A 22,495-nucleotide genomic window follows, 5' to 3' on the forward strand; every position below is an offset into this window, starting at 1 on the left:
GCAATAAAAAATTGGATTTTATTAGGACGGTTGTGCATATTTGTATGTAAAATATACATATTAGGCCTCTTTCACACTTCCATCGGTACGGGGCCGTCGCAAACAGTCGGCGCGACGTACCGACGGATGTTGTGCAAAATAGTGCACAACGTGGGCAGCAGATGCAGTTTTCAGACGCATCTGCTGCCCATTATGAGGTGGGGGTGGAGTTTCGGCCGCGCATGCGTGGACGAAAATGGCGGATGCATCGCACAAAAAACGTTGCATTGAAAGTTTTTTTGTGACGACGGTCCGCCAATTACCGACGCATCCAGTGCACAGCGTATGGAATGTGTCCATACGTCGCGATGCGTCGGTAATGCAAGTCTATGTGCAAAAAACGCATCCTGCGGGCAACTTTGCAGGATTCGTTTTTTTTTTTCACAGAACGACGCATTGCGACATTCACATTCCGACGGAAGTGTGAAAGAGGCCTTAGTCTGTGTATATGAATTTTAATGTGTTAAATATCTACATGGATCTGCTACAGTATGATAAACTGAACCCTACACATGAATTTTCCTATGTATTGCACATGGGCACACATGGTTTTTAATAAGACTTACTGGAAGGACATTGGTTAGTAAAGTACAGGGACGTTCCTGTCTTTTTTTTTTTTTTTTTTTTAATGATGTGTCTGCAAGCACATCTTTGCTTGGTATATGTCGAGCCCCTTGAAAAAAACTCAAGTGGTAACCTTTAATCCGTCTAGCAAATCCTTCAAACTAAACAATTTTATGCCACTTATTTGTACATGCGGATAAGTTTAATTATCCCAGGGATTTTTTTTTGTTTTCGCAGGATTAACCAATTTATTTTTTTCTTTTTTCTTACCCATTTAGTATCACAAGCAAGACCACCGCCCAACCAAAAGAAAGGTAAGATCTAAAATGCTTTACAGGGAACCTGTCAACAGGATTGTGCTGATTAACCTACAGGCTATGTGCACACGTTCAGGAATTCATGCAGAAAATTCCTGTGAAAATCCGGACATTTCTGCCAGATTTCCGCATGAAATCCGCATGCGTTTTTTTGCGTGTTTTTGACGCGGTTTTTGTGTGTTTTTTGCGCGTTTTTTTCTGGACATTTCCCAATGTGCACAGAAGTTGCGGATTTCATTAAAAATGATAGGATGCTTAATGTATGCAGATTATTTGCGGTTTTATAGCGTTTTTATCGTGCAAAAACGTTAAAAAACCGCAAATCTGCAACGTGTGCACATAGCCACAGACAGTGTGAGGTCGCCACCGTTATACTGATTAGTGATACCTTGGTTGATGAAATCCGTCTTGTGGTTGTTGTGTAATCTTTATTTTCAGTTAATGATATGCTCATGCACCGGGGCGGCCTGTGGGGGAATTCATGTGGTGCTCTGATTATTCATAATGCAGACTGCTGACCGGTCACTGACCCCTCACTGACCTGCCCCTAGTTTACATAATGAATATTATATATATATATATATATACTAGATGGTGGCCTGATTCTAACGCATCGGGTATTCTAGAATATGTATGTAGTTTATGAAGTTTTCAGAATAATGTAATTTATACACAGGATTCGGCCGGCCAGGCGCGACCAATTAGCGAAGCGTGGTTCAAATTCCGCGCCAGTTTGCGGACAGACTGCGCCTGTCGCTGATTGGTCAGGCCCGGCCGGCTGCGAACAATCATTGAAGCCAGGGTCGGCTCCAGGTTTTTGAGGGCTCCGGGCGACAGTCTCAGTGGGCCCTTCTCTTTAACACATACCACAATTCGTGATGCCCAGATACAGCAGAGAAATATAGCAGAGGCCACGTAGCATATAGCAGAGGCCACGTAGCATATAGCAGAGGCCACGTAGCGCAGGGGTGTCAAACTGTATTCCTGGAGGGCTGCAAACAGGTCATGTTTTCAGGATTTCCTTGTACTGCACAGGTGATAATTTAATCACCAACTCATTATTTGTGTAGGTGATTAAATTATCACCTGTGCAGTACAAGGAAATCCTGAAAACATGACCTGTTTGCAGCCCTCGAGGAATGCAGTTTGACACCCTTGACGTAGCATATAGCAGAGGCCACGTAGCGGATAGCACAGCCCGCGCAGGGGATAACACAGCGGGCACCATATCCCTGTTAAAAAAAAAAAAAAAAAAGAATTAAAAAAAGTTATATACTCACCTTCCGTCGGCCCCCGGATCCAGGCGAGGCATTTAGCAATGCTCCTCGCGACGCTCCGGTTCCAAGAATGCATTACGGTCTCGCGAGATGATGATGTAGCGGTCTCGCGAGACCGCTACGTCATCATCTCGCGAGACCGCAATGCATGGACCGGAGCGTCGCGAGGAGCAGCGGGAAAGGCGATGGAAGGTGAGAATATAATGATTTTTTATTTTGTTTATTTTAATATTAGATCTTTTACTATTGATGCTGCATAGGCAGCATCAATAGTAAAAAGTTGGTCACACAGGGTTAATAGCAGCGTTAACGCACTGCGGTGTAACGCAGCCTTTAACCCTGTGTGAGCGCTGACTGGAGGGGAGTGTGGAGGGGGCACTGATAGAGTAGGAAGGGGCGAATTCGCGACCGGACTGTGCCCGTCGCTGTTGGTCGCTATATATATATATATATATATATATATATATATATATATATATATATATATATATATATATATATATATATATATATATATATATATATATATATATATATATTTTTTTTTTTTTATTATTATTAATTTATTTTTACCCCCTTTCTGATCTTGGACGGGATAGTACGTCCGATGTCAGCTCCCCTGCTTTGATGCAGGGCTCCGCGGTGAGCCCGCATCAAAGCCGGGACATGCCAGCTGTTTTGAACAGCTGACATGTGCTTGCAATAGCGACTGGTGAAATCGCGATTCACCCGCCGCTATTAACTAGTTAAATTACGCTGACAGCGGCATTTAACCAGCGCTGCCGGGCAGCCGGAAATGAGCGCATCGCTGACCCCCGTCACATGATCGGGGGTCAGCAATGCTTCTGTATAGTAACCATAGAAGTCCTTGAGACCTCTATGGTTACTGATCCCAGCTAGCTGTGAGCGCCATCCTGTGGTCGGCGCTCATAGCACACCTGCATTTCTGCTGCATTGCAGCGATCTGATGATCGCTGCTATGTAGCAGAGGCGATCGAGTTGTTGTGCCAGCTTCTAGCCTCCTATGGAAGCACGGCAAAAGAAAAAAAAAGTTTAAATCGCCCCCCTTTCTCCCCATTCAAAATAAATCAATAAAAAATCAAACCTACACATATTTGGTATCGCCGCGTTCAGATTCGGCCAATCTATCAATAAAAAAAGCATTAACCTGATCGCTAAGCAGCATAGTGAGAAAAAATTTGAAACGCCAGAATTACATTTTTTGGGTCGCCGTGACATTGCATTAAAATGCAATAACAGGCGATCAAAAGAACGTATCTGCACCGAAATGGTATCATTAAAAACGCCAGCTCGGCACGCAAAAAATAAGCCCTCACTCGACCCCAGATCCTGAAAAATGGAGACCCCACGGGTATCGGAATATGGCGCATTTTTTTTTTTTTTAAGCTAAGTTTGGATTTTTTTTCACCACTTAGATAAAAAATAACCTAGTCATGTTTGGTGTCTATGAACTCGTAATGACCTGGAGAATCATAATGGCAGGTCAGTTTTAGCATTTAGTGAACCTAGCAAAAAGGCCAATCAAAAAACAAGTGTGGGATTTCACTTTTTTTGCAATTTCACTGCACTTGGAATTTTTTCCCGTTTTCTAGTACACGACATGTTAAAACCAATGATGTCGTTCAAAAGTACAACTCGTCCCGCAAAAAATAAGCCCTCACATGGCCATATTGACAGAAAAATAAAAAAGTTATAGCTCTGGGAAGGAGGGGAGCGAAAAACGAACACGGAAAAACAGAAAATCCCAAGGTCATGAAGGGGTTAAAATGGCACCTGCGCGCAGTAGAAGCTATCTGTGTATATAGAGGTGATCTGATAGCTGCTGTGCGTGCACCAGTGGCACCATCTTGCAATTTCCTCCTCCAAGATGGTGCTGCTGAGCCGGCGCAGTAGCAGCTGTTGGTGATCGCCGGTGGGCGAGCGCCATTTTTAAATGGATTTTTTTTTTTTATCACGATAACCTCAACCCTAATAATTATATGCACATTACACTTACAATTGTGCTGTAGCACAGGAGCCACAGCTGGCACCTGCCTGCAGAAGGTTTTTTTTTTTTAGTATGTGTATATAATATTCAGTATGTTAACTAGGGGGCAGGTAACTGAGGGATCAGTGACCGGTCAGCAGTCTGCATTATGAAGAGGCCTCGGGCATATCATTAATTGAAAACTGTAAATAAAGATTACACAACCACCACAAGATGTATTTCATCAACCAATGTATCATTGTTATCAGTATAACTATGCCGACCTGATGCTGTAGGTTACTGTCCACAATCCTGCTGACAAATTCACTTTAAATTGGTAGACCTGATTATAGGAAGAAATGAACAGAAAGTGATCATGTTTTCCACCTTTGTGCAGGTTCAAGAACTCCCATTATTATTATACCCGCTGCTACCACATCCCTCATAACCATGCTAAATTCAAAAGATCTACTGCAAGATTTAAAGTAAGTAATTGTCAGTAATATTGATCCACTTTTCATCCATTGATTTGTGACAAGAAGATGGTAAAAAAAAAGTTAGTCTGTTAATACAGTGGCAAAATAAGTATTTGATCCCTTGTTGATTTTGTCAGTTTGCCCACTGACAAAGACATCAACAGTCTATAATTTTAAGGGTAGGTTAATTTTAACATTAAGATAGAATATCAAAAATAAAATCCAGAAAATCTCATTGCATAAATTATATAAATGTATTTGCATTTTGCAGTGAGAAATAAGTATTTGATCCCTCTGGCAAACAAGACTTAATACTTGGTGGCAAAACCCTTGTTGGCAAGCACAGCAGTCAGACATTTTTTGTAGTTGATGTGGAGGTTTTACGTCAGGAGGAATTTTGGTCCACTCCTCTTTGCAGACCATCTCTAAATCATTAAGATTTTGAGGCTGTCGCTTGGCAACTAGGCGCTTCAACTCCCTCCATAAGTTTTCTATGGGATTACGGTCTGGAGACTGGCTAGGCCTCTCCATGACCTTAATGTGCTTCATTTTGAGCCACTCCTTTGTTGCCTTGGCTATATGTTTTGGGTCATTGTCTTGCTGGAAGACCCAGCCACGACCCATTTTTAATGTCCTGGCGGAGGGAAGGAGGTTGTCACTCAGGATTTTATGGTACATTGCTCCATCCATTCTCCCATTGATGCATTGAAGTAGTCCTGTGCCCTTGGCAGAGAAGCACCCCCAAAACATATTGTTTCCACCTCCATGCTTGACAGTGAGGATGGTATTCTTTGGGTTCTAGGCAGCATTACTCTTCCTCCAAACACGACAATTTGAGTTAATGCCAAAGACCTAAATTTTTGTCTCATCTGACCACAGAACCTTCTCCCAATCACTCACAGAATCATCCTGGTTTTCATTGGCAAACTTCAGATGAACCTGCACATGTGCCTTCTTGCGGGGGGACCTTGCGGGCTCTGCAGGATATTAAACCTTTACGGGGTGATGTGTTACCAATGGTTTTCTTGGTGACTGTGGTCCCAGTTGTCTTGAGATCATTAACAAGTTTCCCCGTATAGTTTTAGGCTGATCTCTCACCTTCCTCATGATCAAGGATATGAGATTTTGCATGGTGCCTCACATTGATGTCGATTGACAGTCATGTTGTACTTCTTCCATTTTCTTACTATTGCACCAACAGTTGTCTCCTTCCAACTCAGCATCTTACTTGTGGTTTTGTAGCCCATTCCAGCTTTGTGCAGGTTTATGATCTTGTCCCTGACATCCTTATAAAGCTCTTTGGTCTTGCCCATGTTGTAGAGGTTAGCGTTTGACTGATTGTCTGGACAGGACTCTTTTATAAAGGTGACTATTTAAGACAGCCGTCTTTAATGCAGGTTATGAGTTGATTAGGAGCATCTAACTGGTCTGTAGGATCCAGAACTCTTAATGGTTGGTAGCGGATCAAATACTTATTTTTCACTGTAAAATGCAAATAAATCTATATAATTTATACCATGTGATTTTCTGGATTTTATTTTTGATATTCTATCTCTCAAAAGTAACCTACCCTAAAAATTATAGACTGTTGATGTCTTTGTCAGTGGGCAAACTTACAAAATCAGCAAGGGATCAAATACTTATTTCCCCCACTGTGCGTCTCCTTCTGCTGTGTTTTCTGGCGTGCTTTCTGCCATGTTTGTTACCCCTTGAATAGAAAAGAGAAACTTGTTGGATCTGCTATACAGGGACGTAGTTCAGGATATGATGGGTTATATACGTTCTCTAAAGTGTAACGGCCAACGAACTGATCTGTAGAAGGTTTTCATTTATCCTGTAGATGAAGTATTGTAAATCAGACAAAATCTTCATGTGAGCATATATGAAAATAGACTAAAGTGGTCTACTGCTTGCATTTGTTCTCTTTTGAGCACAATTTTACAGGTTACATATAGATTACATTCTGTTAAAGGGTGAAAATCTTTAATACGTTTCATTACGTATCTTAAGAGGTTTAATCTCTGAAGACAAAAATGGCTGTTGTGTTGTCCTGCCTGTATTTCTGAACCAGTACAAGAAAAATAATGCAGTGTGGTTCTAGTAGCACAGCCCTGTGATCGCAGCGTGCAGCCTCCCACACTCCGTGTAGTGCCCATGAGTCTACGGCTACGTGCGCATGTTGCAGATTTGCTTGCAGAAATTTCTCCATCTATTGGCAGGAAAAACGCATCGCAAAACGCGCTTGTTTTTGCATGCATTTTTCTGCTGTGCATTCAATGGGTCAAAAACACAGGCAAGTTGAATTGACATGCTGCAGAAAAAAATGCACTGAAAATACAGAAATCTACTGATCATGTGCACAACACTTCAGGATTGTCATTGAATTAACTTGCATAAGTATTCCATTGTGTTTTTGGACCATTTACGCTTAAAAAAAAAAAAAAAAAAAAAAAAATCAGCGAGAACGCATCAAATGTGCAATGTGTGCACATAGCCTAAGACTGTGTGCACACTATTCGTTTTTGATGCGTTTTTTTTTTTTTCCACACGGAATTGGCCCAAAAATGCTATGAAAACCTTATGCCAGCAAACTCATTGAGAATTCTGAAGTGCTGTGCACATGATCAGCATTGTTCCTTTCAGGATTTGCTGTGTGTTTAAATCCACAGCATGTCAGTTCTTTGTGCGTTTTTGCCTGGCTTTTTGAGCCACTGAATGAACAGGGGAAAAAAAAAACGTGCAAAAACGCAGCGGAATTTTTCGCCGCGTTTTGCTGCCAATAGATGCAGAAACTTCTTAGAAATTTCTGCAAGATATTACCTACTCCTCGTGCGCCCATCCCCTTAGTCTAATCACATTTTTTTAGCTAGTTTTGCCCAGTCAGTAGACTTTTTGTAGCTATGTGAAATTTTGCTTTGTCACTGCACAATATTGTTTTCAAATCTTTTACCCTCCTTCTTGACTGTATTGATGTCTAGAAAACACGTTGCAAGTCCCATATAACGTTATACATTTCATAAACAGATTTTCATTTGCTGCAAAATATTGTTGTAAATGTACATGATCTGTTGGGTTGCAGAAAATTTGTCGGGTCCCGATTCCTTATGTAAGTAAAAGCCGAGCAAGTTAAAGGCGATAAATGACATCTTGCATGCTCTGCTTTTACTTGCATAGACTATCCGCTCCCGATGACATTTAGTAACACCTAAGTGCACAGACATGCGGCATGGTTGTCACTGGTCCAAATTGCAAACTCTCCAAAGCTGCCAGTAGAAGAAGATTTGCCTCGCCAGCATTGGAGGCGCATCGGGGCATCGATGCTGGCTGGATCCAGCAATTCGGCCAGCTGAGCGGCACTTGCAGGCTGTATAATAAACGGCGAAGTTACCGGCCTCTTCGTGACTGTAGAGGTGGCCGGTAACCTAGGCAGCTGGAACTATAGACTTAATTCTCTTTGATCTTGTCCTTGAGAATGTTGAGGAATTTTATTAAGGGGAGAATTGCAAAGTAGCTCATTTTTACAAGTACGGCACTTTTCAATTTTAAACACAAAATGGAGAACCTGTCGCCTAACTCAAGCAGCCCAAACTGCGAGCAGCATGAATCAAGCTGGCTGCACAATTGCAGACAAGTATATTTTACTCTGGAATGCTCTGGTGTTTCAGATAATATATACTTGAAAGATTTGGCCGGGGATCACAATGACAAGTCTGGCTGTGTCCCCAGCTGTCTTTTTCCAGTGCTGCTAGAGGTGTGACCGCTTTCTTCCATTGTGAGAGCCCTGTCCATCACCTGCAGTATCACTGAGAAGGAGCTGCGTATTCTCTTCAGCCATCGTCTACACACCAAATCATTTAAAGGGGGTTCTCTGAGAAATGTGGTGGTATAAATAAATTTAATAAAGTACTTTTGAATATTAAACATTTTTTCTAAATTTTAGCTAAAAGGTGTCCTTTATGTAGTGCTCTCTGTCAGGAGTTTAAAGATGGCAACTTCCATCTAGCAATGTGCAGCCGACCTAGCAAGGAGACAGATGTGCCCCTATACTGCACTATAACTATCAGGATGACCGAGATGGATGTTGTCAGTCCGCTAAAGGAAGTGGTCAGTCAACCTAATAGGTAGAGTGAACAAGCTGTCCGCTGCTCTGACCGGATGCCCATCCTACTGCGCATCCTCTGCATTCTAGGACGGGTGCACAATGATTTATGGCAGATGACATCCATAAAATTTAGACCGAGTTCTGTAAATAAAGCATTCCTTTTTCCAAAATTAAAGGGAACCTGTCACCCCCAAAATCGCGGGTGAGGTAAACCCATCAGCATCAGGGGCTTATCTACAGCATTCTGGAATGCTGTAGATAAGCCCCCGATGTATCCTAAAAGATGAGAAAATGATGTTAGATTATACTCACCCAGGGGCAGTCCCGCTGTTGGTCCAGGTCCGGCGCCTCCCATCTTCATCAGATGACGTCCTCGCTGCAGATCTGTCGCATGCTTACTTTGTCTGCCCTGTTGAGGCCAGAGCAAAGTACTGCAGTGCACAGGTGCTGGGTCTCTCTGACCTTTCCGGCGCCTGCGCACTGCAGTACTTTGCTCTGCCCTCAATAGGGCAGACAAAGTACGCCTGCACCGAAGCCGCAGAGTGAAGACCAGAAGAGAGGACGTCCTCTGATTAAGATGGGAGGCGCCGGACCCGGACCAACAGCGGGAATGCCCCTGGGTGAGTATAATCGAACGTCTTTCTCATCTTTTAGGGTACATTGAGGGCTTATCTACAGCATTCCAGAATGCCGTAGATAAGCCCCTGCTGCCGATGGGCTTACCTCACCCGCGATTTTGGAGGTGACAGGTTCCCTTTAAAGGTATTTAGAACATTTTATTTTCTAATTGAATTATTTTATTTACCTGTGTATGTATTTTATAATCGTAATCGCAAAACCCTTTTTAAAGTACATTTTCTCTGAAATGACAAAGCATTCAAGAGTAAATTATACCTGGCTGCCGTCATGCTGAGCCTGATCTGTTTGGCTTCATAAAGGCAAGATACAAGTGAAACATTGGCATGTATTGTTGCTATATTTTTTTTTTTAAAGGATGGAATATTTATATTTTAAACATATTAGACTTTTCTTTAGTTTAATAAGATGTTTACGTTTATATTAAATGTCTTTTATTTTATTTAAAAGGTTTGTTTCGTCAGACGAAAAGAAGAAACAAGGCTGTCAGAGAGAAAATGAAGTTTTAATTCAGAGACGAAAGGACCAAATGCAGCCTGGCGGTACAAGTATCAGTGTAACGGTACCGTACAGAGTGATCGATCAGCCCCTGAAGCTGCTGCCGCAGGACTGGTGTGTTCACTGCTCTGTAAAGTTGTTGATTACATTTACCTTTCCACATAAAGATTATTTTTCTTTTACAGATAGTTTGTTTTAACCCTCTTGCAACTTGGACAATAAGCATGATTTGTTTTTACGCAAAAAATGAAATTATCTCCATACCCAGGTCACTGGCATATTACTGAAATCCCACGCAATGCTTTACATCTGTGAGCACCTAAATGCAATTTTTCATCCTTTTATCTCTGTCTTTGTTGTTCTCGAACAACAAGTTGTTCTGCTTTACAGCCATGATCGAAGGAACCTCCCTCCCATCCCAGCGTCTTTTATTACGGCATATTAACCCCTTTCTGCCATCGAATGGAATAGTATGTCTGATGGCAGAACCCCTGCTTTGATGCAGGCTCCGGCAGTGAGCCCGCCTCAAAGCCAGGACATGTCAGCTGTTTTGAACAGCTGACATGTGCCCGCAATAGGTGCGGGCGGAATCGCTATCGCGCCTATTATCTAGTAAAATGCCGCTGTCAAACTCTAACAGCAGCGTTTAACAAGTACTTCGGGCCATCTAGCTGGAAATGCGCACACCTTTGACCCCTGTCACATGATCGGGGGTCATCGCTGTGTCGGCATAACAACCAGAGGTCATCTGCAGACCTGTATTGTTGTGACGTCGGATTGCTAAGGCTTGAATAGGGTTGGTCATTAAACATTTATGGGCTTAGGGCTTGACTGAGAGGTGTCATGAGCAGAACATGTCACTTTTGTGTTGATGGGCATCTCCTCTGTGACAATGTGGCTCCTCCAGGTCTCTCGGGCCATGATGCAGATTATGGGATGCCTTCAGCGGGTGCATGAGCTCTTTCTAAAGAATGTCAGAACCTTGTAGGTGATGGCAGATTCCCTTATAAATGTAGTGTGTGACACTGGTCACTGGAGAACATGCAGCATTTCTGTCTGCCCCAGATTCTCAGGCCGTTCCCTGTTTCCATTCTACCTTGCACCTAGACTTATCAGTATCATTTGTAGTCATTGATGACAGATTTAACCTATGAATTCAGAGCTAAAGATCAGTCCAGGGGGTGAAGGAAGCAGATTTCCCAAGACCATAAATTACAAAGTTTCTCCTCTTTACTGGTCTTATTTCTGAAATTAAGTAATAGCATGATGGTCTCCTTTTTAAGGCTGAAGTTGCAATTTTTTTGTTGCAAAAAACGCTTCTTCATTGAACTGACTGAACCCTCAGAGAGCATAAATGTATTATTGAGAAAACCTGTTGGGTTTGTAAGGCAGAAAATATCTGTTGGAACTTGACGTTAGGATTTGAGACTGTAATGTGAACGGCTCCCATGTTCTGTGGACCTTCTTTATTTTTGCATGGATATTTTGTAACATGCTCTTTCTCCAGGGACCGTGTGGTAGCAGTGTTTGTTCAAGGTCCCGCTTGGCAGTTCAAAGGCTGGCCCTGGCTGTTGCCGGACGGATCTCCTGTAGATATATTTGCAAAAAGTAAGTTTGTTTTAGCAACTCTTGTAAGTACATAAATAAAAATAATAATAATTTAAAAAAAAATCAACAAACTCAGAAACTGCCATCATGGTGTATTTTTTTATTTTTATTTTCTGAACATCTTTGGTAAAAAATGTCAACTGTTGTATGTGCGGTCCCCATGGTCAACACTTTGAGGACAAATCTTTTTTTCTATTCGGGTGCCTGTCTTGCCTTCAGTAGTTGTAAGCTACAACAACCACCTGTTAAAGGGATATTCCCATCTCCAAGATCCTATCCCAGTATTTAGTAGGTGTAATGCATTGCAGGACCTTAGGTATCCATGGTTACGACCACTGATATAGTGACAGCTAGTTGCCAATAGTTGTAACTGGATACCTAAGGTTCAGCAATGCCTGAACATGAGGAAAGAGACATAGCGAATCAGAAAAACTATACTACATTTCTGACTGGAGCTATATGCTAATATTATTATTACACCTATTACATATTGGGGTGGGATCTTGGAGATGGGAATACCCCTTCAATTCTGGGAAAGCTGTGGGTTCTGCAACATTGCCATGCAAAGATGTACTAGGACTTTCTATATATATTATTATTATTATTATTATTATTATTATACATTTTTATAGCGCCATTTATTCCATGGCGCTTTACATGTGAATACGGGGCAAATATAGACAATTACATTAAACATGAGCAGATAACAAGGCACACGAGTACATAAGGAGGGAGGACCCTGCCCGCGAGGGCTCACAGTCTGCAGGGGGTGGGTGAGGATACACTAGGAGAGGGAAGAGCTGGCTGTGCGGCTGTTCAGTAGGTTGAGGATCACTGCAGGCTGTAGGCTTGTCGGAAGAGATGAGTCTTCAGGTTCTTTTTGAAGGTTTCAATGGTAGGCGCAAGTCTGATGTGTTGGGGTAGAGAGTTCCAGAGTATGGGGGAAGCACGGGAGAAGTCTTGGATGCGGTTATGGGAAGAAGAGATGAGAGGGGAGTAGAGAAGGAGGTCTTGGGAGGATCGGAGGTCGCGTGTAGGTAGGTACCGGGAGACCATGTCACAGATGTATGGAGGAGACAGGTTGTGGATGGCTTTGTATGTCAGTGTGAGGGTTTTGAACTGGAGTCTCTGGGCGATAGGAAGCCAGTGAAGGGCTTGACACAGGGGAGAGGCTGGGGAATAGCGGGGGGACAGGTGGATTAGTCGGGCAGCAGAGTGTAGGATGGATTGGAGTGGTGCCAGAGTGCTAGAGGGGAGTCCAGAGAGTAGGAGGTTGCAGTAGTCGAGGCGGGAGATAAGGGCATGCACTAGCGTTTTTGCAGTGTTGCGGTCAAGGAAAGCACGGATCCGGGAAATATTTTTGAGTTTGAGACGACAGGAGGAGGCAAGGGCTTGGATATGTGGCTTGAAAGAGAGGGCAGAGTCGAGGATCACCCCGAGGCACCGGGCGTGTGGGACTGGGGATAGTGAGCAGCCATTGACATTGATGGATAGATGTGGTGGAGGGGTAGAGTGAGATGGGGGAAAGATGATGAATTCTGTTTTGTCCATGTTCAGTTGTAGAAAGCGAGCAGAAAAGAAGGCTGAAATGGCAGACAGACAGTGCGGGATTTTGGTAAGCAAGGAGGAGAGGTCAGGTCCGGAGAGGTAGATCTGCGTGTCGTCGGCGTAGAGATGGTACTGCATACCGTGGGATTCTATGAGCTGTCCCAGGCCGAAAGTGTAGATGGAGAAGAGTAGGGGTCCTAGAACAGAGCCTTGAAGAACACCGACTGACAAGGGGCGAAGTGAGGAGGTGGTGTGGGGGAGGGAGACACTGAATGTTCGGTCTGTCAGATATGACGAGATCCAGGAAAGGGCCAAGTCTGTGATGCCAAGGGATGAGAGGATTTGTAGCAAAAGGGAGTGGTCAACAGTGTCAAAGGCAGAAGACAAGTCCAGGAGAAGGAGGACAGAGTAGTGTCGCTTGCTCCTGGCAGTTAGTAGGTCATTGGTGACTTTAGTTAGGGCAGTTTCAGTTGAGTGATGGGAACGGAAGCCTGATTGTAACCGATCAAAGAGGGAGCAGGAGGAGAAGTGGGAGGACAGTTCAAGATGGACGTGTTGCTCCAGCAATTTGGACGCATAAGGGAGAAGAGATATTGGGCGATAGCTAGACACAGAGGATGGGTCGAGGGAGGGCTTTTTGAGGATGGGTGTGATCTTGGCATGCTTGAAGGATGAGGGAAAGACACCTGTTGTGAGTGAGAGGTTGAAGAGGTGCGTTAGGGTTGGGATGAAGACCGTGGAAAGGTTAGGGATGAGGTGGGATGGGAGCGGGTCAAGCGTGCAGGTGGTGAGGTGTGATCTTGACAGGAGGGTGGAGAGCTGATCTTCTGTCATGGTGGAGAAGCTGGTTTTGGAGGAGCAGGGTTGAGCAGCTAAGAGTGGCAGTGGGCGCTGTGGGCCAAAGCTTTCTCTGATCGTATCGATCTTCTGTTTAAAGAAAGAGGCGAAGTCATCAGCAGAAATGAGGGGGGAGGGAGGAGGTGCGGGGGGACGGAGTAGAGAATTGAAAGTGTTGAAAAGCTGTTTAGGGTTGTGAGACAGGGAGGATATGAGGGATGAGAAGTAAGTTTGTTTTGCGGCAGTGAGCGCAGACTTGAAGCTGGCGAGGGACTGCTTGTATGCAGTGAAGTGGTCGGCAGAGTGGGATCGCTTCCATCTCCGCTCAGCAATCCTGGAAGCCCGTCTCAATTCTTTGGTCAGGCTGGTCAGCCAGGGCTGCCTGTTAATTGTACGAGTTTTACTATGCATGAGTGGGGCGGCCGAATCGAGTGTTGTTGTTATTGTGGTGTTATAAAAAGTGGCAGCAGCATCTGTGTCATGAAGGGAAGCTATGTCTGTGAGAGGGAGAAGGGACTCAGAGAGTGATTGTAAGTTGAGATGTTTGAGATTTCTGCGAGGGTGAGTGAGTTTGTGGAGTGGGGGTTGCACACTAGGAGAGGAGAGGGACGAGAATGTCAGTAGGTTGTGGTCGGACAGGGGGAGGGGTGTGTTAGTGAGATTAGTAAGGGAGCAGAGGCGGGTGAAGATGAGGTCCAGCGTGTGGCCATCTTTGTGAGTGGCCTCAGAGGACCATTGAGTGAGGCCAAAGGAGGCAGTCAGTGATAGAAGTTTAGAGGTAGCTGAGGTGAAAGTGTCAATGGGGACATTGAAATCACCCATGATGATAGTGGGGATGTCAACAGAGAGGAAATGAAGTAGCCAGGTGGTGAAGTGGTCGAGAAAGGTGGAGATGGCTAGTTCTGGGGGGCGGTAGATGACAGCCAGCTGGAGGTTGGAGGGGGAATAGATGCGGACAGAGTGCACCTCAAACGAGGGAAGAGTAGCGGAGGGTGGTAGCGGGATTGGAGTGAAGGAGCAGGTGTCGGACAGGAGCAAGCCAACTCCTCCACCGCGTTTGTTGCTGGGGCGAGGGGTGTGAGAGAGGTGGAATCCGCCATAGGAGAGCGCAGCTGGAGAGGCCGAGTCAGAGGGGGTGAGCCAGGTTTCAGTGAGGCCGAGGAAGGAGAGTTTGTTGGTGATGAAGAGGTCATGGATAAATGTCAGTTTGTTGCAGATGGAGCGTGCGTTCCATAGTGCTCCAAGTAGGGGGAGCTGGGGAGTGGGGGCTGGATGAATGGGTATGAGGTTGTCGTGGTTGGGAAAACATGCGGAGGATCGTGGCAGGGGGTTAGAAACGAGTGTGGGGATGAATTGAGGAGGGCCGGGATTTGGGGATATGTCACCAGCAATGAGGAGTAACAGACAGATCATTAGAAGGTGGGAGCAGGATAGGACATGATGCGGCCGTGTGTGTCTGGAGAAAAAGGATTGTATGTGGAGGAACAGTTCTGAGGAGCAGGTGAGACGGCTGGGGAGTATGGAGGAAGAAATGACTAGTTCCTTACTAGGAGGAGGGATTGCAGGAGATTGTAAGAAGGAAAGTAGTATGGGGGTGAAAGAGAAAAGAAACCGAAACATTGTAGTGGTTGGTATTCTGTTACCTTCCAGTCAATTCCAGTCCAATTCAGTCTAATTCAGAATCATAATTAAAAAGATGTAATTTAAAAGATGATTTGCAGCAGACTGAGTCTATAGCAGACTCCTGCATGTGAATATATCCCCAGTTAAGGGCAATCAGGTGTGAATGAGGAGGTGGCTGGGTATGGGAGACCAGATGTAGAGAGTTAAGCAAAGGTCATAAAGTGAGGGAGGGGTAAGACTGACCACTCAAAGAGATGCCAGGATCACACAATGGGATACATGAAAACAGGTCATGGAAACAAGCTCATAGGTGAGAAAGCATACTAAAAGGATTATATGTGCTGCACCAAGACACTCAGATCCAGGGGAAGCATAGAAAAGCCAGTGCAGTATACAGAGACATTCAGAAGCCAGGGAGAGCTGGGTAAAGTCAGTGCATACCATGGAAAATCAATGCAGTATACAGAGACATTGAGAAGCCAGGGAGAGCTGGGTAAAGTCAGTGCATACCATGGAAAATCAATGCAGTATACAGAGACATTCAGAAGCCAGGGAGAGCTGGGTAAAGTCAGTGCATACCATGGAAAATCAATGCAGTATACGGAGACATTCAGAAGCCAGGGAGAGCTGGGTAAAGTCAGTGCATACCATGGAAAATCAATGCAGTATACAGAGACATTCAGAAGCCAGGGAGAGCTGGGTAAAGTCAGTGCATACCATGGAAAATCAATGCAGTATACATTTATATATATATATACTATATATTTATATATCTATATACTATACTATGTCTAGCAATGTAAGGAAGTTATAGTGTAAAAGGATTGAGTTCATACGGCTTCTTCTGTCTTCAGTCACATCACAATAAATACAAGTGACCCACTGCCATTCTAAGCCTTTTTTTTTTGCACTGTCTTATCTGGCCTTTCTATTTTAAAAGCTGATTAATGGTTTGCAATTAATGGTGGTGAACCCTCTGTATCTCTCTTAAGTCTGCTCTTTATGGTAGCCTTGGATGTGGAAACACCTACTTCCTGGAGAGTATTCTTCACCCTGGTGGATGTTATGGAGGGGTTTTTCTTCACCATGGGAAAGATTCTGCAATCATCCACCACTGTGGTCTTCCGTGGACATCAATGCTTTTTTGAGTTCCCAAGTTCACCAGTGCTCACTTTTTTGCAGAATGTACCAAACTGTTTTGACCACTCCTAACATGTCTGCTATCTTTTTCCGCCTAATGATGGTCTGGTTTCTCTTTCATTGAGAGCTCCTTGGACCACATGTTGTGCTTTCAGAGAAACCGCTTCCAAATCCAAATGCCACACCTGGAATCTGCTCCAGACCTTTTCCCTGCTTAATTGATGATGTATTAGCGAGAGAATTAATCATTCAGCCCACGAAAGAGCTTTTGAGATAATTCTCTAATTTCTTTTCGTCCCTTTTAAAAAGAGGCAGCTACATATTATAGAGCTGTAACTCCTAAACCCTTTCTCCAATTAGGATGTGACTATCCTCAAATTAAAGTTGAGACTGCACTTTAAGCCCAGATTGATTATATAACTGTACCTTGAATATATTTTGGTAAATGGCTAAAATACCAAAACTTGTCACTGTCCATGTTTCTGGACCCAAGTATGTATTACATGCGTTTTAAAACCTTTTTTGGCAATGTATATTTTAAAAATTCATAATCTTCAAAACTGATAGGTCATTTTCTAATTGTAGCTTCATTTTAAAGGGGTTCTCCAACAATGACATAAAATTACTTCCCCAATTATAATTCAAACTGCAGCCCATCCTTACAAAATAAATAAATTGAGCTCGACTTAGTACACCTGCAGCTCATAAATCGCTTGTTCACATTGGCCATAAAACATATAAAACCTACAAGAGAGAAAATGAGCAAAAACCCCGTGTAACTAATTAAATAGCAAAAAGTGCATTTAAATAAAAGTTTTTAGTAATTCTGTTTTTGATTTAAAAAAAAAATAGCATAAAAGCCATCCGACCACAACAAGGTAACTGATCGGGACAGTCCTACACTGATTAATATTAAAACCTTACCATGGGTCAATGTTGAGTGTGAGTAAGGGCAGACAAAAGGACTGGGCCCAACCATTGGAACATCAGTCTGAGAAAGCTTTATATGCAATCTCTAGCTCAGAAAAGGGAGGCCACACCCCGGCTTGTACAGAATGCAATAATACAAAGAAAAAACGCAAAAAATTGAGCTCGAGTTGGTACACATGCAGCTCATAAGCGCATGCTCACATTGGTCATAAAACATATATAAAACCTACAAGAGAAAAAATGAGCAAAACCTGCTTTAAAGGGACTCTGTCACCTGAATTTGGCGGGACTGGTTTTGGGTCATATGGGCGGAGTTTTCAGGTGTTTGATTCACCCTTTCCTTACCCGCTGGCTGCATGCTGGCTGCAATATTGGATTGAAGTTCATTCTCTGTCCTCCATAGTACACGCCTGCACAAGGCAAGATTGCTTTGTGCAGGCGTGTACTATTGAGGACAGAGAATGAACTTCAATCCAATATTGCAGCCAGCATGCAGCCAGCGGGTAAGGAAAGGGTGAATCAAACACCTGAAAACTCCGCCCATATGACCCAAAACCAGTCCCGCCAAATTCAGGTGACAGAGTCCCTTTAAACAAAGTGAATAAATAGCAAAAAGTTCATTTTAAATAAGAGTTTTTAGTAATACTGTTTTTTATCAAAATGGCATAAAAGCCATCCCACCACGACAAGGCAACTCTGATCGGGACAGTCCTACACTGTCTAATATTAAAACCTTACCATGTGTGTGACCTCCGTGTGAGTAAGGGCAGACAAAAGGACCGGGCCCAACCAGCCCGTCCTAGTCACGTGTCAGTACGGGGAGTGAGATGTATATTTCTTCACATATGACAGCCATGCTTCCGCCAGCGGCCGACTGAGGTTTGTGTGGTCAGTTGACACACGTCTGAGAAGCTGTATGACTTATTTTATTTAAGAAGAACAATGACATTAGAAAATGAATAACATTTGGCATTTCTGCATTCTTCACAACCCTGTAGGGTATGTTTCCACAGTCAGGATTGGCAGCACTTTAGACGCAGCTCCTTCCAAAGAGCTGCCGGCTTTTGTATGCCCGGTGATTTTGCCTGTGTTCATTGTACCGTGCGGAATAACCACATCCTATACATAGAACTGTGATATTTATCTTGCAGAGACTGAGCGTCTCCGCAAGGTAAATTGACATGCTGCAGTCTATAAAGACGTGCCGCAGGTGCGTATACGCAGGGAAGCCTGAGGCATGCGTGCACACATAGTGGAGATGGGATTTCATAAAATCCCCTCCACTATGCTGTATCATCTGCACGCTGCAGATGTACGCAGCTTCCAATCCGTAGCGTTTACTGACTGTGGAAACACACCTTTAGCTATACAACTATACAACAGGAAAACTGAAATAAAAGCCTAAAAAAAATAAAAAAAAAATCACCCTGCAGAACAAGGAGCGCTCATTCATCTGTTGACAGAATATAGTTACTGCTCTTAGTGAGCACTGAACTATACCAGAAGAATGCCACTCCTTTTGTCCTTTTGCTTATGAGGGTACTATCCTTTTTCTGAGTATTTAGATGTGTCCTGTTATTGTGATATTTCTATTTAGATTGTAAGCGAAAAAATGTGAACAACTCTTGATCTTGTTCACTTCATGCAGTTAAAGCCTTCCACCTCAAGTACGACGAAGTTCGACTGGATCCCAATGTACAGAAATGGGATGTGACATTGTTGGAGTTAAGTTACCATAAAAGACATTTGGACAGACCTGTATTCCTGCGATTCTGGGAAACCCTGGACAGGTAATAATAATTAGTCTATCATTTCTATTCTACATTAAAAAAAGAAAATAAATGTGGCCATAAACTTTCATATTTAAAATTGACAGTTGTAATGGCTTAATTTTTTTTTCAATAATCTGATGTTGAGTCCTGGATTAATCCTGTAATCTATTTCTACATTATTTCCTGGAAGAATTATTTTCTGTGGTGCAGATATTGCTATGTCGTCTGTAGTATAGATTGATTGATTTGTTGATTGATTTTCTCTTCCAGGTATATGGTGAAGCACAAATCTCACTTGCGATTCTGAGGAGCAGTTTCTGTGTTTGGATGGCTAATCGTGGCATCACTCACTTAGAGCATGGAAGTCTGTTAAAGATGGCTAAATGAACTTACCCAGATCAAATGATCTTTGTGGTCTAAAGAGAGGGTGCCATTTATTTACAACCGGAATGAACAGTGTACTATTTTTTAAATATTTGCATAATGTCTGCAATTCAAAATGTATATTTTGATAGTAAGAGAATCCTTTCTTTTAACACCGCATTTTGGTTAGATCTTGTTTACTGAAACCGCCGAACTGTATGTGGAAGGTGCGTTCTCTCTCAATTTTCTTTTTCCCTTATATCCTTGTGCATAAATCTGTTTTCCATAGAAAGCCCTACTGCACAATTCAGCATGTTGTGTTGACAGACTGGTAAAATATGGAAGTGAAGAATGTGTGCAGTGGGAGGATGGTATGATAAAGGACTGCTAGCAAGAAGTACTCTATTTTTTGTTCATGTAAAAACAAACTTGCTAAACTTTACCATTTGAAAATTAAAGTTTGAGTTTTCCTTTTCACCAATAAGTATGATAAAATATAAATCAATAAACCTGCAGCTTCATCTGTCTGAAAAACTTGTTTTCTTTCTTTTTGTAAAAATGTAATTCTTAAGCTGAACTGATATATACACGTCTGTACAGCACTGAGCAATAGAAGATGCATCACTTTTCATGGTAAATGGCACACGCACACCGTGGCAGCTCTGCAGGTGGTTTTCCTACTTGAGCTTAGTTGATCATTAGATTATTTCTAATTTTCATTGGCAGGTTCTCTTTAATCTTACACAAACAAAAACCAAAACACTGTTTGCCTGCCGATGTGTGGTTTTTCTGCGGGTTACTAGTGTTTGCACTGAAGGCCTGGATGCTGTGAGGAAATGAATTGTAATCCTCCCAGCAGCCTCCAGCTTTCAGTCCACCACTCAATATACAGTGAGCAGCGTCTGAATCCACGCCACTGCACTGACAGATGGCTCAGCACTGATGCTGTGGGTGTGGTTACAGCCACTCACTATGCACTTGAGCGGTGACTGAAGCTGCACCTCCATGACAAAAAGGTTGAGGCTTCCAGGAGGGAAAAAGTTCTCATTTCCTCCTGGCAGCTGGGCTTTCACTGTAGCTGCCACACAGGTTAATAGCAGGTCCCTTTTTTTTTAAAGATTTTTTTGTTTGGGTATTCTCCCCCCCTTTCACCAATGGGCTTTTAAATATTACCCTTTCGCCTCCTACTTTGTTATACCAGAGTACAATGTATTGAAGATTCTGTTAAAAAATCTTGCATTTGAGCACACGTGATAGTTTTATGGTGTTTCATTGCCGCAATTTGTTTGTTGCGTTTTCCTTTAATATATGGAAGAGATCTCGTTCTGCTGAGCACTTCACTGCCTACAAGCAGTCCCTCGCCAGCTTCAAGTCCAAGCTCACTGCCGCAAAACAAACATACTTCTCATCTCTCATATCCTCCCTGACTCACAACCCTAAACAGTTCTTCAACACTTAAAATTCTCTACTCCGTCCCCCAGCATCTCCTCCTTCCCCTCTCATTTCTGGTGAACAATTTGCCTCTTTCTTTAAGCAGAAGATCGTTAACATCAGACAAAACTTTGGCCCGCAGCCCCCAATGCCCCTCCTCTTGACTTCTCAACCCTGTTCCAAAGCCAGCTTCTCCACCATGAGACAATCAGCTCTCCATCCTTCTGTCAAGATCACATCTCGGGTATAGCTAAAGGTACCTTCACACATAACGATATTGTTAACGATATCGTTGCTATTTGTGACGTAGCAACGATATCGTTAATGAAATCGTTATGTGTGACAGCGACCAACGATCAGGCCCCTGCTGGGAGATCGTTGGTCGCTGAATAAAGTCCAGAACTTTATTTCGTCGCTGGACTCCCTGGAGACATCGCTGGATCGGCGTGTGTGACACCGATCCAGCGATGTCTTCACTGGTAACCAGGGTAAACATCGGGTAACTAAGCGCAGGGCCGCGCTTAGTAACCCGATGTTTACCCTGGTTACCATGCTAAAAGTAAAAAAAAACAAACAGTACATACTTACCTACAGCCGTCTGTCCTCCAGCGCTGCGCTCTGCACTCCTCCTGTACTGGCTGTGAGCCGGAAAGCAGAGCGGTGACGTCACCGCTCTGCTTTCCGGCTCCCAGACAGTACAGGAGGAGAGCAGAGAAGCAGAGCGCAGCGCTGGAGGACAGACGGCTGTAGGTAAGTATGTACTGTTTGTTTTTTTTTACTTTTAGCATGGTAACCAGGGTAAACATCGGGTTACTAAGCGCGGCCCTGCGCTTAGTTACCCGATGTTTACCCTGGTTACCGGCATCGTTGGTCGCTGGAGAGCGGTCTGTGTGACAGCTCTCCAGCGACCAAACAGCGACGCTGCAGCGATTCGGATCGTTGTCGGTATCGCTGCAGCGTCGCTAAATGTGAAGGGGCCTTAAGGCATATAATGGGATAAGCCGTGTCTGTATCCTCAGGATTAAATATAACAATAGCTGTGGAGGATATCCGCTAAATAAAACATAACCTTTAATCAATCTAATTAAAATCATACGGATCCTAACAAACACATAAACAACAAAAACGTGCTCAAGTGAAACAGTGCTCAAGATTAAAAATTGGAACAGTCTTACCAATTAAACGGACATATGAGGAAGGTCACTCAGATAGTAGAAAGGAGGTGGTTCCAAATATAGCACTCAAGTCGGAGGGTAGGGAAATAATATGTAACCACTGTCTTCCCTGTAAAACCCTCCCAAGAGCTCCTGTCCTGACAAGGACAGGCCCCAAATAAGTCCTGCTATG

At 43.4% G+C, this 22,495-nt stretch overlaps 1 protein-coding gene across 1 annotated transcript in view; it reads left to right on the top strand.

Annotated features, from left to right (window-relative positions):
• Positions 1–20,251, top strand: part of CDC73 (cell division cycle 73) — a 119,484-nt gene extending 99,233 nt beyond the window's left edge. The window contains exons 12-17 of the mRNA XM_069737278.1: positions 882–917; positions 4,582–4,669; positions 9,849–10,010; positions 11,404–11,504; positions 19,231–19,372; positions 19,625–20,251. Coding sequence (XP_069593379.1) covers positions 882–917; positions 4,582–4,669; positions 9,849–10,010; positions 11,404–11,504; positions 19,231–19,372; positions 19,625–19,661 — 566 coding nt within the window. The 3' untranslated portion in view covers positions 19,662–20,251. The remainder of the gene's footprint in view (positions 1–881; positions 918–4,581; positions 4,670–9,848; positions 10,011–11,403; positions 11,505–19,230; positions 19,373–19,624) is intronic.
• The last annotated feature ends 2,244 nt before the right edge of the window (positions 20,252–22,495 follow it).

The sequence above is a fragment of the Ranitomeya imitator genome, chromosome 8, assembly GCF_032444005.1.
Source record: "Ranitomeya imitator isolate aRanImi1 chromosome 8, aRanImi1.pri, whole genome shotgun sequence".
NCBI classification, from domain to species: Eukaryota; Metazoa; Chordata; class Amphibia; order Anura; family Dendrobatidae; genus Ranitomeya; species Ranitomeya imitator.